This window comes from Ascidia mentula, chromosome 6, assembly GCF_947561715.1.
Source record: "Ascidia mentula chromosome 6, kaAscMent1.1, whole genome shotgun sequence".
NCBI classification, from domain to species: domain Eukaryota; kingdom Metazoa; phylum Chordata; class Ascidiacea; order Phlebobranchia; family Ascidiidae; genus Ascidia; species Ascidia mentula.
The window spans coordinates 20,983,535-21,002,028 of record NC_138571.1 but is presented as its reverse complement, the minus strand read 5'-3'; the positions used below and the strand labels follow the sequence as shown (position 1 = coordinate 21,002,028).

The following is an 18,494-nucleotide window of genomic DNA, read 5'->3' as shown; positions in this document are numbered from 1 at the left end:
ATCATTTTCTTGTCACCTCCCAAGGTTAGACCTTATACACTCTTGTGTAATAAACATACTTAACGCAGCAGTTTGTGGAGGACACAGACGCGTCTGATGCGTCTGCCGGTTGCATTCCATGGAAGAATGTAGATGGCATGGAGAGAGTGAAGTTTTGTAGAATTGTTCACGGGAATTTTGATAAAAATTGAATTACAGAAGTAGACCTTGATTTGACTTGTCGAGTTAGGACCTCCTCTTGTCTACGCAATCGGGTCAAAAAAAGTATTTTGCCCCCAGGTCGGACATTATTTCAGTAAAAAAGTCTTCAAAAGTGTCGATTGGTTTTGTGAAAAAGTAAATCACAGAAACCTCATGCAATTTGCAATTCAATGTTGTCCCCAAGCCTTTTTCTGTGCAATGGTAAAAACATTTTTGTCGGGAAAGTTGCTTTGGTTGCCCCCTGGGAGCTATTTCTGCTATCCTATTGGGCATAAGATCCTCCTGAATGCTCCTATAAGATCCTCCTGAATGCTTTTTGAATATTTAGTACTAGTGGACATTCATGGGTCAAAAGCCACAGGAATTGTTTTTGAAAAGTGTTCCCACCTTCGCGACCCATCAGCAAGTCTGCCAAGAAAGTCTCGGTCTGACATCATGTTGGTTCGTATCGTCATCAGTGTTTAGTTCTTGGATCTAACCTAGTTCTGGACTCTGAGACGAAACTGCGATCTCTGTGATCCATGAGATAACATGTTAGGATCTAGGAGACCAAATGTTGTAACCCAAGAAACCACATTGCGATCTGAGTTGGACCGAATGTTAGGATCTGTTTATTTGTGGAAAGTGTCGCAAATATACAGGAACATATCAAAGACGAGGCGGAAACAAAGAGATAATTGCTGCGATTACGCGACAAAGGGGACTTAGAAGAAGTAGCAAAAGTTGAATGACGTAACGCAAGCGAGATAACTAGCGATGGCGTCAGAAAGACGGGGTGTAAATGTAAAAGAGTAGAAAGGCAGTTCTGAAAGTTTAAACAAAATATTAAAATGTTTCGAAGTATTACAAGCTGAATTTACATTCTTTGGTAAAAATGCAAGTTACTCAGTATGTGTATTATTGCTGAAAAGCCTCAAAACTTTAAACAAGAAATCCAAAGCTAATATGCTGCTATACATTATGTGCAAACGTTTCCATCATCAGTGCAACTTGAGAAAGAGTTGCAACCAAGAAAGCGCTGAGGTAGGCAGGCAACTGAACGGGCGAAACATAACAAAACTGCAGGGACTCAGGTTTGCAGAAAGAAAACACTCCCAACTCCAATGACTATCAAAAGAATATTTGCCACGAACTACCTTTACAACCTTATAATTAGAACAATAATACATACCTCAGACCACTACACGTAGGCGCTCAATGCAGCCTTCTCCCCACTTGTCAAAGTCTACCCTCTGTCATAGTCTGCGCTTAGCTTATTCTCTTTTCGCTCCCCTCTTAGCTTATGGTCGTGGCGATATTTATATCGTGGTCGAAATGAGGAAAAAATATTAATATGGACAGGATTATTAAAACGTCGATTTGATTATTGAACCCAAAGCCGATTTCCATATGTCAGAGATTTACCCATATGTGTGGGAGAAGCGAAGCGATTACCTCGAAATAACATATGCACGTATACGCGGCGGAAATACAGTTTGTCACAATTAACAAAGAATAATATAAAGTTTTGCTGCAGGAGTCCCCCGGTTCGAAAATGTTTGCCGGGTGGTTGTAAGGTGTTGTACGTGCGTCATGGATTAGCATGCTGAGGTTGAATCATTCCGAACATCTTCATCAATCGTAGCATTTAAGCGTACACTTATGGAGATCGTTAAAAGGTTGTCGTAATCTGTACAGATACTCGAACAAACAATTTAAATTTCCTTGGCCCAAGTTTCTACATAGGTTTCACGCGTTAATATGACTTGTCTGGTATATTTCAATTTTTACGTGACAAACAGCTTCGGTTTTGTTGCAATGAAGCAAGTGACATTTAATTTAAGCGCAAAACAACAAGGACAAAATCCTGAGGATAGTTTACAAATAATAATAGCTTTGCGTATTGTCATGTGTCAAAAGTTCGAATCAACAGTGAAAAAATATCAACCATGTCTTTAGTAATTTCCAGGATTGGCATTCGATACAGTCCACTAATCACATTAAATCAAATCATGTTTATTTTGCAATAAAAGCAACTACGCGTAAGAACAATATACAAAGAAATTAAATGGCATGGGCACCGATAAAACCATAAAGGTTATGAGCAATGCATGACTTCAGGCTCAGTAAACAAGTGTATGGCGTCTGGTCACTTGCGAAGTTGAGGCGTCAGTTGCGCCGTGCGACTAGCAGTCAGGTGCTGCTCTTCGGACTCGTTGTCCGGTATAGTGAAAGAGATGTGTGCATTGAGTGAATGCGTCGCGACCAGCGCGATAGCCCTGTGATTGCTCACTGAAAACACCATTCTGTACAGATGAAATTCTCCTGTTATTTTCCTGATGACAAGTTAATCAATTTATACAAAAGTTTACGTTTTGGAATTAAACATGACAACAGCAAATCTAAAATCATTGTTATACCGTATCCTACATCACAGACAACAAATAGGGTTATCCGCTGATCTTCTGGCATAAACGTGCTGTATTTTACGACATTTCGTCTGCCATGCGGCGAGACTTCATCAACAGGAATTTCAGGATTATCCACGTCCGATGTTAAGTCAATTTCGAGTACTTAGTCCCGCAAGAAGCCGTTAGTCCCGCAATAAAAAAATTTTTAGTTATATCCGCACGATATTATATGAGGTTGGCATAACATGACGTAACCATTAAAATGCTGGTTAGGCATTACCTAACAATGATCAACATTTACTAGCGTTATGTCAGAGATTTTCCCCATATGTGTGGGTGTAGCAAAGCGATTACCTCGAAACAACATATGCGCATGTACGCGACCTAATTACGATACACAAAGAATAACAAAGAATAATATAAAGTTTGATGCAACACTTCAGAACTTAATTTGGGGGATTTCATACTGATACGGATCCCATAGTGTTTAATACTGATGAGTGCATATACAACTACAGATGGTGCCCATAAAACCATTGGAGCGTGCAATACTACAAATTAACTTTGTGGAATTTCAGATAAAATAAATATTTTAATAATTCCATTCAATATTTTAACGATTGTGGTTATTCCCCTGCGGGGAGTTTTTCACCAATAAAATGAGTTGAAGAAGGGAAAGTTTAAAATTTTCTCCGATTCCATGTTCGTATAATGAATAACCTTAAAGTGTTTCTCGAAACTCTTCATCGAACTCTTGATCTAAGGACGACTTTGGAAAGATATCGCGCTGAAAAATATGGTAAGTGTTTGTCTAGAGCAGGAAAGAGTGCACCTTTTTAATATTCTGCTTCATTATTACCTTACAAAAAATTTTGGTAAAAACTCTATGGTCTTTGTTATAACAAGGTTTCAACTGAGTGCGAATTTGAAATGTTTAAACTGTGTTAAATAAACATGAAAAAATGAATGTAAATTATGTTTCAGAAAGCTTGCTACAGCCATGGGTAAAAGAAAGACATAACAGCAAGCAAAGTCAACTAACCACAGAAGAAGAACCAACAGTTGAAAAAAATGTAAAGCTTCAAAAAGAAATTGAAAGTGTCGACAGCATGCTTCAAAAAGCTAAATTATTTAAATGATCCTGCATGCTCTGAAGAAAGTAGGTTTATATCAGCTCTGTATAGCAGGAAGCAAAAGGTGAATCTCATCACGGGCGATGCAGTCTTAACTAATATGAACAGAATTTCAAAGAAATTGCACAATCTAAGAGTTGAAAGTGACCTTATTTGGAATTTTATACATCTGACATTTAAAGGACGGATTCATGAGACCTTAATTCCATGGCTTCTCGGTCAACAACCATGGATGTACGGGAGCATTCGGCATCATGTTTTTATGTTTGGCTTAAGATGTACAGCTCTTAAGACACATGTTCAAAATGTCTTTATCGATGTTGGGCCAGTGCACTAGTGTTCCAGCCAGTTGTTTTATGGACAGCATGCGAAATGCCTGAAATGCAAAATAACGTAGTTTAGTTGGAACTCCGATGAGGCCCAAATTAAAGTCTTTTGGAATGTTAAATCATATTTTTTTATATTTTATATTTGAAAAGATGGGACAGATTTGTCGGTCCCTCCAGAGCAGCGCAGGTTGATATACTTGCAGTATTTATTGAACTTTTCGCTTACATGGAGAACTTCGTTTTGTTGTTTAAATTCGTGTTCAATCTTTTAACCGAAAGGTAGCAGTTGGGTCTACAATTATCTTTCGCTAATAAATCAACTCAATATCGACTTCATGAAGGAACAGCAGGCTGTGCTTTGTCCTGCGAGTGCTGATGCTGATATTGTCCACAATTATTAACGTTATGCCCCAAGGGAGGGCAAATTCACACAGTAGGAGACGATTTACATTACATCAAATCTCCAAGTAACTAGTGGTGACGGACTTAACCCTGAATATGTTAAATTGGAGGCCATTTTATCCCAAAACCCTCAAATATGGTTGTTTGCCGTAATGTTGTGTTCATTATTCTGGAAGCAATGGTAAGTGATCATCAATACAGGCAAAACTACTTCGAACTGTTGGTAATCTGATGAACGTCATACTCTGAAAAGACAAAATATCGGTAAGATGCGCCTTCCTGTGCTCCAGCTAGCATCACCAAAGCAGATACAACAAAAACCAATCCATTGATATATATATATATATGTGTGTGTGACCAAATCAACCAGTGGGAAAGAGTGTTTGGCAACTTGTTACCTCTGTGCACATCTTTTAGGTGGGGCGAAAAGTAAAATTTAGATTATGGCGACCACAGTGTTCGCCTGTGCATCGAAGCGCGCCATTGCCTTTCTCGTGTTGCGGTTGCCGCCTCATGAACGAGTGTTTTGCTTGTGTCAAGCTTGACTGCGCAACTTAATAAAGCATCAACCAATTTGAAACCATCGATTGAATCTGTATCTTCCCCTGCCTGAACATACAGTTGGTTGGTTGATTAGCCGGTGCAAGAAGTGCTGTGTGTATGACCCGTTAGTCTTGAGATGGGCGTTGAGCTGTACGGTTGTTTTTAGTGTCGGGCGTTTACTGGAATTGTAAAGTTCGCAGGCTTCGCAGCCAAGGCATTGCAGCCGAGCTGGATTGTCAGGCGACCTTCACATGCGTAGAGGATCTCCACCACAGTAATCAGACAACGCAGAAGTAATATCACGCTTTCACTGCCCTCCAAGTGGGGCGATCCTGCCTTGCTATGCAAAAGCATGTATTACTACTGGAATTGTATGTACGTTTTATTGTCGTTTTTAACATTAGTCCGTTTAATAAAGTCAGGCGCCCATTTAGTGAAACCAGTGCAACTCCATTTGCCCCACAACCACATTCCTTCACGCCTCACTACAAACTTGTATTGACTTCACGCTCAGCGCCAACGAAGAATAGTTGCGTTTGTAAGAGTTTGTTTGAAAGCAGAGGATTAGGAAAAGAAACAACGCAAAGGTTCTTTAATATTAGCGATCCGTCATCCGCCTGGTTTTGTTAAAGTGAGAAAAAAAATTCACCTGAAAACCAGGAGCAAGATACGAAAATATTTGTGTGTAATATTTTATTTGAATATGTACATGTTGTAACGTGATTTTACATTACATGTCAACGGTTGCATTAATGGACTTAAGGTTGCATGGCCAGTTGTCATTTTGGCGTCTCAGTCCACTGGGTTGGGTAATTGGTATTTTTAGATCGTCTTGGCAAACGGGTTTCATTTCAAAATTTAGCGATAGCAACAGCTGGCCATTCACGTGATTTGTGTCTTTTTTTGGCTTTTGTGTGATATGGTTAGCAGCTGTTTGGCGTCATATTAATCTCAAGTGACTTGGTCGCTTTGAGACTTTAAGTTTTCCCATGTGACTGTCCTGCATCGTCTTTCAGTAACCGACCTTTCTTTGTAACTTTCCGTGTGCGTTTAGCTGAGGACCGAGGCAGGGCAGGGCAGCTGTACTGTGCTCATCTCAGTTCATCGGTTTTGTGATTTGGTTCTGCTCAATTTTGTCTGTGCGTTTGGGCGTAAATTCACTCAGTTTGGCGTTGGTATAATTGCGCATGTTAATTTCGTGTCCAAAATTGTTCATTTTGAATGAATATTGTTGGAATGTTTGCATCAAGTTTCAATTAAAGTCAGGTTAGGAAAACACAACAATTAGAACTCACGTGCAATCTTATGTCAAATGCGTTAATCAAATAGGATTTCCCATCGATCATAAATAATATTGTTAAGTACCGGATTGAGGCTCATAATTGGCATATAGGTCGCAACACATGTAAAACTTGTATATTTAAGCGGCTTTTGCCACCGTCCAAGTCATCCAACATATTTATTTCATCTCAATTCAGTGTCAACCATTAGTATTCAGATAGAACAGCTTAAATTGCACTGAGTTTAACTGCGTCTTGTTCCATAACCAACCCAAACGCACCGATTAAAGGGAGCGAGAATTCAAAGCCAGAAAAAATGCATATTTTATATTTGAAAAGATGGGACAGATTTGTCGGTCCCTCCAGAGCAGCGCAGGTTGATATACTTGCAGTATTTATTGAACTTTTCGCTTACATGGAGAACTTCGTTTTGTTGTTTAAATTCGTGTTCAATCTTTTAACCGAAAGGTAGCAGTTGGGTCTACAATTATCTTTCGCTAATAAATCAACTCAATATCGACTTCACGAAGGAACAGCAGGCTGTGCTTTGTCCTGCGAGTGCTGATGCTGATATTGTCCACAATTATTAACGTTACGCCCCAAGGGAGGGCAAATTCACTCAGTAGGAGACGATTTACATTACATCAAATCTCCAAGTAACTAGTGGTGACGGACTTAACCCTGAATATGTTAATTTGGAGGCCATTTTATCCCAAAACCCTCAAATATGGTTGTTTGCCGTAATGTTGTGTTCATTATTCTGGAAGCAATGGTAAGTGATCATCAATACAGGCAAAACTACTTCGAACTGTTGGTAATCTGATGAACGTCATACTCTGAAAAGACAAAATATCGGTAAGATGCGCCTTCCTGTGCTCCAGCTAGCATCACCAAAGCAGATACAACAATAACCAATCCATTGATATATATATATGTGTGTGTGACCAAATCAACCAGTGGGAAAGAGTGTTTGACAACTTGTTACCTCTTTGCACATCTTTTAGGTGGGGCGAAAAGAAAAATTTAGATGATGGCCACCACAGTGTTCGCCTGTGCATCGAAGCGCGCCATTGCCTTTCTCGTGTTGCGGTTGCCGCCTCATGAACGAGTGTTTTGCTTGTCTCAAGTTTGACTGCGCAACTTAATAAAGCATCAACCAATTTGAAACCAAATCGATTGAACCTGTATCTTCCCCTGCCTAAACATACAGTTGATTGGTTGATTAGCCGGTGCAAGAAGTGCTGTGTGTATGACCCGTTAGTCTTGAGATGGGCGTTGAGCTGTACGGTTGTTTTTAGTGGCGGGCGTTTACTGGAATTGTAAAGTTCACAGGGTTCGCAGCCAAGGCATTGCAGCCGAGCTGGATTGTCAGGCGACCTTCACATGCGTAGAGGATCTCCACCACAGTAATCAGACAACGCAGAAGTAATATCACGCTTTCACTGCCCTCCAAGTGGGGCGATCCTGCCTTGCTATGCGAAAGCATGTATTACTACTGGAATTGTATGTACGTTTTATTGTCGTTTTTAACATTAGTCCGTTTAATAAAGTCAGGCGCCCATTTAGTGAAACCAGTGCAACTCCATTTGCCCCACAACCACATTCCTTCACGCCTCACTACAAACTTGTATTGACTTCACGCTCAGCGCCAACGAAGCATTTCCCCACTTTTTTGCAGTTTTGTGTCGTGCCGTCAATTGTGTTGCCAACGTTCTATAGGATGTTGAGCGATTGTAGTCATTATATTAATATTAGACAAAGCATTAAAAGGTTTATTTTTTGGTATCTGAATAGTTGCGTTTGTAAGAGTTTGTTTGAAAGCATAGGATTAGGAAAAGAAACACGCATAAGTTCTTTAATATTAGCGATCCGTCATCCGCCTGGTTTTGTTAAAGTGAGAAAAGAAATTCACCTGAAAACCAGGAGCAAGATACGAAAATATTTGTGTGTAATATTTCATTTGAATATGTACATGTTGTAACGTGATTTTGCATTACATGTCAACGGTTGCATTAATGGACTTAAGGTTGCATGGCCAGTTGTCATTTTGGCGTCTCAGTCCACTGGGTTGAGTAATTGGTATTTTTAGATCGTCTTGGCAAACGGGTTTCACTTCAAAATTTAGCGATAGCAACAGCTGACCATTCATGTGATTTGTGTCTTTTTTTGGCTTTTGTGTGATATGGTTTAACAGCTGTTTTGCGTCATATTAATCTCAAGTGACTTGGTCGCTTTGAGACTTTAAGTTTTCCCATGTGACTGTCCTTCATCGTCTTTCAGTAACCGACCTTTCTTTGTAACTTTCCGTGTGCGTTTAGCTGAGGACCGAGGCAGGGCAGGGCAGGGCAGGGCAGGGCAGGGCAGGGCAGGGCAGGGCAGCGCAGCGCAGCTGTACTGTGCTCATCTCAGTTCATCGGTTTTGTGATTTGGTTCTGTTCAATTTTGTCTGTGCGTTTGGGCGTAAATTCACTCAGTTTGGCGTTGGTATAATTGCGCATGTTAATTTCGTGTCCAAAATTGTTCATTTTAAATGAATATTGTTGGAATGTTTGCATCAAGTTTCAATTAAAGTCAGGTTAGGAAAACACAACAATTAGAACTCACGTGCAATCTTATGTCAAATGCGTTAATCAAATAGGATTTCCCATCGATCATAAATAATATTGTTAAGTACCGGATTGAGGCTCATAATTGGCATATAGGTCGCAACACATGTAAAACTTGTATATTTAAGCGGCTTTTGCCACCGTCCAAGTCATCCAACATATTTATTTCATCTCAATTCAGTGTCAACCATTAGTATTCAGATAGAACAGCTTAAATTGCACTGAGTTTAACTGCGTCTTGTTCCATAACCAACCCAAACGCACCGATTAAAGGGAGCGAGAATTCAAAGCCAGAATAAATGCAGGTTTTACGAACTCTTGCAAACGAGCGCACGCACTTAGGTATTTGAACCGACTTCCTTTGCATGGATGTATTTTGATACGCCGTGTTTTCGTATCAGTGACGTTATTCGGTCCTCGGAAATTCAAAGGTCTCCGGCAACTTGAAGGAGGTTTTAAGCAAGTTACCGTTGCGTCGCGATTACTGCTTGGAGTTTGCTCGGGTCTGTGTGGTTGGAAACGCAACGTGATCCAGTTCAGATCAAGCTTGTATTGCAGCTGACCGTGGTTTAATGTCACTCGTACTTGGACAAGTTATAACTGATAGAGTTGAAGGTAAAGTTTAAACCAAGTAGAGATGCCAGATATAATTTGCGATGGATAACTCGACTGCAAAACTCGTTTACAAGGATATGTTTGTTCCTTTATTATCAGAAAACAACTTTAATCATAAACAAATATTCTCAACACTTTCTGTGCGGCTGACTTATATCTGCATCAAAAAATCCTTAGCGCACAATGTTAATTGACGTAGAAGTACGTTTTTTAAATGCGGTTGGATATTAGTTTTCGTCGAGACCAAGCGGTCCACGTGATGAATGCATGATCCCCGCGTGTCTAGTTCGACGCATTGCGATCACTGAAGCATTACGTAACTTGTGGCAGGTGCCTTTTTACAACGCGTGACGTAAGAAATCAAGCAAAAGTGACTTCTGTATCGCAACAATTGACAAATCAGTTTGTCCTAACAAAGTTTTGTGGTTTATTTGGCAACGATGTACATAACAACAGCATTCTTTTCATTGCGTTCGTTTACTGATGTTGTTGAGACCTCAGTAGACGGGATAATGCAGTTATGCGCAATTTACAATCAACAAACTCACGCACTGAGCACTTCCTTGCATAATTGCTGGCCGCACTGAAAGTTTTACATTAAGTAACGTAACATTGGTCAACAGTTTAAGGTTGGATTATGCGCAACATGTATTTAAACTCCACATTTATCATTTGCATTATTTTCATATTTGTTTCATCTACGCAGCATAAATGTGTATTGATTTTCGCCCGCAGGTCTCAGTGAATCTTCCATATTTTCAATGTAGTTGCTAATTAGGCAATTTTGGTGCAAATTTAACGTTGGCGTTTACTTTGTTAATTTCCATGTGATGACTGAGCAACTATTTACAGATTTTCAAAGTCTAGCTTGTTTGAAAATGTTGAAATTGATTTTGTTTGGAGTTTTGTTGGTCGGCCATCTTGTCATAACTCACCAACATCAACAAGTATGCAGAGTTGTTTGTGACGGACAAGAACAAGGATCTGAGATAGAACATTCCGGCTTGAAAGGTGGCAGAGGAGAGACTGGAAGACCAGGAAAGATGGGACCACGTGGACCTCAAGGTCACCGAGGTGAAAAGGGAGACCAAGGACCTGTGGCTGGCAAAGAAGATTTGATGAGACTTGTTACAGGTATAAGATTCTTCTCTAAACACTTTTCGACAAAATTTATTATTGGATAGGGAAACTTTAACAAACCAAGCAGTTTAGATAGATATTTGATACAAACACAGCAGTACAACAAATCCCCTACACGGTGAACTCTCATAAAATCATATTAAAGTAAATTCATCGAAGATTTTATTCACAGAGTTGTCGAACAAAGTGGATCAATTGCAGAGTGAGCAGAACCGCACATCTAACAGTTAAGTTCATGCACTTAACATGCAATGTCAACTCACACATCGAACATTATATTCACAGAGTTGTCGAACAGAGTGGATCAACTGCAGAGTGAGCAGAACCGCACATCTAACAGTTAAGTTCATGCACTTAACATGCAATGTCAACTCACACATCGAACATTATATTCACAGAGTTGTCGAACAGAGTGGATCAACTGCAAGGTCAACTGAGTAACACTTCCAACAGTTGAGTTTAGTTTTATTTAAATTGATTTCTCACGTTTGTGTCAAGTTAACAAATGCTAGAATCTATACCCGTCAGGAGTCCTTTCTGCCCCTAGTGGTGTGGTTATCGGCGTATTTGCCAATCACCTGATAATTATACTCGTGACAAGTTTAAAACTTGTATATAACCTGTATTGAATACTGGTAACACTTTTCGACCTCGAATAAACCTCGGTCACTCACAAATTCACGCAACACACAGAAATCAAGTTACTCATAGCCACCAACGACGCTAGGGAGCAGTAAAGTATGATTATGTGCAACAACAAGATATAAACGTTTTCCAAAATTCAAAACCCATACATGATATTGAATCGCAATGCGAAAAGTAAAACATTCACGTGGCACAGAATATATTGGGACAAAGTATATCTCGAATCATCGTACTTAATCATCAGTCAGAAGTTTCAGCAGATAACCGCACAATGGGGATAATCCTACATTAAGCATTTCACTTCTGGTTAGCCGCCACTAATTTATTACATTTATCAAAATTTTAAAAACATTTTTAGCAAAATCATCGTAAATTTGTTGACTCCACATGTGTCGGCATGTCAACGTAAAGCAGGAAACAGATAACAACAACCTCCTTATATTAAAACCTCAACCCATTTCATGCGTCCGTTGATTGAAACCAACCAGAATTCATCACAGTATTTCTGTAGGACTGGAAAATCTTCACGAATTTGTGCATTACGAATCTTGCAAAACTTCCCCATATCAAGGTCGCCAAAGTCTCAGATCTGGAGAAGAAGTTTACTGTGAAGATGGATGGCAGGTATTCATACTGTGGTTAATATCACTAACACAGGGGTGGGCAATCCCTGGCACCAGCGCTTAGTTGGGTAAGCGAGGTGATTATGCACGCCATGTAATTTACGATTTCACGCTACAATACTTAACAATACGCCCGGGATTGTGTTGTTTCTAAAGGTCAGGAAATTACACACGAAAGTGAAAAGTCATATATTGACATGGAGGTCATCTAACTTTTTTAGACCAATTCGCCGAAAATCAGTGTCAAGCGTTTTACTTGATAAATACCAGGTGTTCCAGCGTCGTTATGATGGATCTGTTAGTTTCGATAGAGATTGGGTGGATTACAAGAACGGGTTTGGGGATCTATCAACAGAATTTTGGATTGGTTTGTATTCCAATAAAGCAATCCTTAACCAAGTACAAATGTTGCAAAACTTTGAATAATAGTTTGTTTTAATTTAAAATGTACCGCTGGCATAAAATATACGTGCTGTATTTTACGACGTTTCGTCTGCCATGCGGCGAGACTTCATCAGGTATTGATGCCGCAATTTTAAAGTAAACTGCACTAAAACATTCAGGGGCACAAAAAGAAAAAGGGACAGGTTGACACCGCTTGTCAAATCACGTGACAGAGGCAAAACACGAAACACTGCGGGAGGCGCAACAGTTACAACAAATTGTTATAAACTGCAGGAAAGTAAACACATTGTTCTTTGTCGTTGACGCATCCACTGTTTTTGTGAATGTGAAGCAACTCAAGAATGCTAAAATAATCGCTCCTTTTGTTGGGCAATAGTCCGCACCATGTGAAAAACTCACGCGAGTTTGCAGTCGAGGTACGGAGCTTACGAGTGGAGCAACATGACAGAATGGTATCCTTTGATGTGGTGTCATTGTTCACCAATGTACCGGTATCCCTAGCAATCACCACTGTTATGGCACGCTCAAAATATACTGGCAATAACCCGTAAGGATGAAACGCCCACTAGCGGAGCAGTTGTTATTCCCTTCAACCCTGGCCTTGACGAAACATTGGGAAGATTGATGTCGGATTAGGCATTAAAATCTATACTAAGCCCCATACAACGCTTGGCAATGTAATTTCACGACCCATTGCTACGGAGGCTTCCGAGCCAAAGGGAATGGTCTGTTTAATACCATGCAAATATTGCGATGGTATTTACATCGGTGAAACTAAAAGGGCCTTTAAGACGCGACTGAAAGAGCATCGCCGTGATGTCGCATCGAAAGATGCCAGCAAGACTGCGTTGGCCAAGCATGCGGTGACACTGCGACACGAAGTTGCCTTCGATAAAGCCCTTTCCAAGTTCTGGAAAAGGAGTTGGACCACACCAAGCGGCTCTTTCTTGAGTCGCTTCACATTCACAAAAACAGTGGATGCGTCAACGACAAACAGCACTGTGTCTACTTTCCGGCAGTTTATAACAATTTGTTGTAACTGTTGCGCCTCCCGCAGTGTTTCGTGTTTTGCCTCTGCCACGTGATCTGACAAGCGGTGTCAACCTGTCCTTTTTTCGTTTTTGTGCCCTTAAATGTTTTAGTGTAGTTTACTTTGAAATTGCGGTATTAATACCTGATGAAGTCTCGCTGAATGGCAGACGGAACGTCGTAAAAATACAGCACGTATATTTCATGCCAGAAGAGCGGTACATTTTAAATTGCAATATGCCATCTGGCAGCAACAGGAGTTCCAGCTTTGTTTTAGGTTGAATACATTTACTGAACACATTGTTGTAACTTGTGCACACCCAGTTAAATATACAGGCCAACCAAGCAAAACGTTTCAAGTACGCTTCGTAACAATCCTAGAGTCACTATAACAGTATCAGTTAATTCAATTTAAATTCCAGTGTTTTCAGCAATATTATTACAACCAACAAATTTTATCAGGTTTGGAGAAACTGTATCAAATCACCAGTGCGTCCACTAGATGTCGCCTTCGTGTTGACCTTCAGGATTTTTCCGGAGGTCAAGGATTTGCCGAGTATAGGTAAGACTATGACGTATTTAACGTCGTAACTAACAAAATCTTAAAAGGTCGTCATAACTAACAAAATCTTAAAAGTCATTAGGGGAAATACCCTCCTTATTACGTCAGATTCACAAAATTCGTGTTTTAAGTTTGAAGCAACACAGAATATTCTTGCTGTGTTTCAATGCATTTACTCGGTTCGGAATAATTATGAAAACAAAAAAAAAATAAAATTAGATACCGCACACACATAGGGATGGTAATCAACTCGTAACGACCCCACATCACCGCTTTTGAGGTTTGCGCGATCGCTTGTTCGCGGATTGCCAGGACCGAGCTCAGTGGGGCTCGGATTGGGTCGAACGTCACCTTTTTGCGCAGTTCAAGCGAAAATGACCACGGTCAAACCGTTTGACAATTGGTTGCAGCAATCCAGTGAATATTAGTGCTGTGTCCCACATCGATATATGGGATCAAATGGTTATTATATTCTCCATCTAACACCCATGCATAATCCATGGTTTGAAATTTCGATTTTCTGCCCAACATGCTTGGCCCCCAATGTTTTGAATGAAGCAACAAAAATCCCGTAATCGCGACGTGTAAGACGCTGACACAACTTGATTGTCAGTGTATAAGTTGTATAGTGTATACACTCTGTGTTCTCTTTGCCCACCCCTGGGTTAGCTGCTGGTCGTTGCGTGGTTGATTGGATATTGTTGGGTCTCTATGCAAGAAAATGGGTGCATTGGCCTGCAGAGTTAATTCCTTAGGCCAGTGGTTCATATCCGGTGGGAAATTTAAAGGTTGTAGGTCAGTGTTTCTCAAACTTTTTCCAATCACGTACCGCTCATTTGTTTTTTAATACACTGCATACCACCGTATTACTATATCATAACTGTTATGACATAACACCAATGAATAACAATTTAGCCAATATCTGCTTGGTTTTCTTTATTGTGCATTTGTGACGCAATAGTATCAACGTGAAATTGTTGCACAGTTGAATACACGATGTCAGAATTACTTCAAGAGTGCAACAATTTCACGTTGATACTATTGCGTCACAGATGCACAATAAAGAAAACCGACATCATGTATTTGCAGCGGTTTTGGCTTCTGCAAAGTGCGGCAAATTATATAGAATAGACTAAATCGCGTACCACTTGAAAAGCTCTCGCGTACTACTAGTGGTACGCGTACCGCAGTTTGAGGACCACTGTTGTAGGTGGATAATTAGTCGGCACCGAAATACACAAAAATAGTCGGAAACGAAATATAATGATCTGTATTCACTGTGTGTTGTACACTTATTGGTAATTGGTAATGCCATGCGGTAGAAAAAGTTAAAAAAGTATAACAGATATAACGAAAATACAATAATCAAATTCTTAGTTAAAAAATGTAAATACCAGTGGGAAATAAGGATTCCGTTTACACTGGAAGTGGGAAATGAGATAAAAAAGGTTAAGAACCACTTAAAAAAGGTTAAGGAAAATCTGTTGCCCAGACGAGTTTATGCGGTCGTTGTTGCCCAAGTCCTTGTGGTAAAATCTTGAGTGCCAAGTACTGACCTTTGCATCTTGACTGGAAAGTTAGATTTATCCGCTTTGTTCTTCAGCTACAATAAAGCCTCCTTGTAATCCTCCAGTCGTTTGTGAACTTAAAGTTGAAAAATATCTGGGTTTCCTTCTCAAAACTTCTAATCCCACTCTGTGTTTATTGCTTAGTTGACAAATAATTATCCCACACAACACAACACAATGTATGACACATGTCGTTTATTACGTCATAAAGGGTTTTATGTTTAACAATCATTTCCATGAGCAACAAACCAATGTAAGCGGATTGATTTAAAACAACAAATTATCCGTTGTTATTTAAATTACTTTGCATTAAATTAAACATTATGACATTGTTGTTTTCAGTACTTTCAGCATTGGCGATGAAGGAAGTTCTTACACAATTACTATATCCGGATATTCGGGGAACATAGGAGATGCCATGACTGGGTCCCACAGTCTAAACGGGATGAGATTTTCAACACGCAACAGAGACCATGATACGTGAGTAATAATGATACAACGTGTCTGATTATATTTCTGTTTTACTAACGAAGTAAATCGAGTTGTTTTAATAAAGATGAAATGCATTTCCTCAAATAGTTGATTTTCGTTGACAAAGTTAACCGCCCACCCTAAATCAACAATTGTTTGAATCAATTGCTCTGAAACAGGGGGTTGCGTTAAAGTTTTAGTTAAACACAAGTTTTAAATGAGTTTAAATAAGTTGTAACACAGAGTTGTTGACAACCGACTTAATTATAATTGCAGGTATCCAAGTGGTAATTGTGCTGTGACTCATGGTGGAGCTTGGTGGCATCGTTATTGTTCATATGCCCTCCTCAATGGTCCGTGGTCGAGAACTTCTACTGCGCGCAACACTATGAGTTGGTGGGATTGGAAAAACTCATATAGCGGAATAATGAGTTCTAAGATGAAAGTGAAATGCGAGTAATTGTTGGGGAGGTTTAAAGTGACGAAAATTAACATTGCGTCGTTAGTTACCATGGCAACGTTGTGTTGATTTACAATTACTGACAGACATTGTAAATACTTTCACCAGTTTTGATAAAGGCTTTAAATCGTAAATAACAGGAAAGCAATTATACCGAACCGAATTTATTCCACAAATCCTTACAGTTTTTGTGTTAGTAGCAAAAACTTCACCTTTTTGCATGTTTGTTATTATCATGGTATTTGTAGGGCGTTACTTAAAACGTCTACACAAATAATAACACTGCCGTATATCTGACTCCTGATAAAAAGGCTGCTATCAAACCCACAGTCAATCGATCAGTTTAATACATAATAAACAAGCGCACGAGGATTAACAATAACACGTTACAAACCACGCGTACAAAAAGTCTTTGTCCTATATGTCCTTTGTCCTCAGTCCCTTCGTATCTTTTTTACGCAAAAGACATGTGGCCTATATAGAAAATGCATACCGGGTTATTTGAGTTCGGATTACCACGTGACACATTTGAAAAGGCGGCTTGTTGCTGGAAGTGTCAACGAACGAATAGCACGTTCGCCGTAAATGAGTTAAACTTGGTTTACAGCGTGATAATTATCCGACGTCATTGAAAAAACGTTTTATCATTCCTTGTATATCATGTCGTTGTTGTAATATCGCATTCAACCGTTTCCATGCTTTATGTTGATAATCCATGTAAATATAAACATTGATCCATCAGATTTGACAGTTGATTTCTGATTCGAGGATGTCAGAAAATTTGATTCAGTTCAGTTTGGCTTTCTCTGATAAACCCCAAAAATGCAGTCACGCCAATTCACCGCTTATATTTACAGAAATGCGCGGATATCGCGGCGCCATTTCACCGACTTATGGGAAAGGTTTTATGTGAGGGTAAATTGTGTAACAAGGTTTCTTGTCAACACACAGGTCCTCATTGCAGCCCAAATGATGACGCCACGGCCGTGGGCCTTCGAGTGGCGTCTGTCACGTGTTTCATTTGTGTTGTTGTTTTTGTCTGTTCAGTTACCTGCCTTCCTCTGCACACACATTGCTGCAACTCATTCTTACTTGGCACTGATGATGAACACAGTGGTGTTTGAAACGTTTGCTTCGGCATGAGTGGCATACTAGCTTTGGCTTTCCTTTACAAATCATTTTCTTGTCACCTCCCAAGGTTAGACCTTATACACTCTTGCGTAATAAACAAACTTAACACAGCAGTTTGTGGAGGACACAGACGCGTCTGATGCGTCTGCTGGTTGCATTCCATGGCAGAATGTAGATGGCATGGAGAGAGTGAAGTTTTGTAGAATTGATTCCTGAACTCGAAATAAATTACTCGATAAATAGAATTTCCAGCCACCAAACACCAAGGGTCATGACGTCAGTTTCAGGCCATGTTAAAAACCAGATTTTTCCGACAAGATCACAAAATATGAATTTCTTTTCGATCCCAATTCAGGGTTTGTTTCTTTTTTAAAACCGAGCGACAGTGAAACAATAGCAGTAAGTGGAACGTAACAATAAGCAATTGTGACATCACAGGCCTCAACTGGCTTGCCGCAGACATACAAGGAACTGTGTTCATAAAACAACCAAATCGAACATGCAATAAATTGATGCAAATGTACAATAAATAATATTAGACAGATAACAATGTTAAAAGATAGGCAGTCTAAGGATAAAAGGGTTGACAACAATAGGTACGAAAGCGGTTGGAATATTTCATGTTACGTGGTGACGTCGTCGTATTGATGACGTTATTTAGATGTTAAAATTAACCTGAAACACATGTTTTGGGTGTGGTTCATGATTGCGGCGAAATAATTATGAAATAATATTGAAATTACAAATCACAAGTTGAAATGCCATGAGTGGGACTGACAACTTTATCGCTGGTTGTGATTTCTATGGTTATGGAATTTGGTTTCCCGAAAACAAAATAGACAGAAAAGATCACCAAGTGCTTCAGGACAAGAAAGAATATGACTAGCGAAAAAAACATGTGAAAGTGGTAAAACAAATAAAAATCGTCACTGCAAGGTTTAAACACTGGAGCGGAGTATTG

General features: G+C 39.6%; 1 protein-coding gene across 1 annotated transcript; it reads left to right on the top strand.

The window, feature by feature from the left end:
- Window positions 1-10,355: 10,355 nt before the first annotated feature.
- Window positions 10,356-17,561, top strand: LOC145907437 (microfibril-associated glycoprotein 4-like). Its single transcript, XM_082994847.1, has 7 exons — window positions 10,356-10,633; window positions 10,812-10,865; window positions 11,796-11,908; window positions 12,178-12,274; window positions 13,804-13,903; window positions 15,814-15,951; window positions 16,219-17,561. Exons 1-7 carry the CDS (start codon window positions 10,378-10,380, stop codon window positions 16,400-16,402), a joined length of 942 nt encoding a protein of 313 aa, XP_082850973.1. The 5' UTR covers window positions 10,356-10,377; the 3' UTR covers window positions 16,403-17,561.
- The last annotated feature ends 933 nt before the right edge of the window (window positions 17,562-18,494 follow it).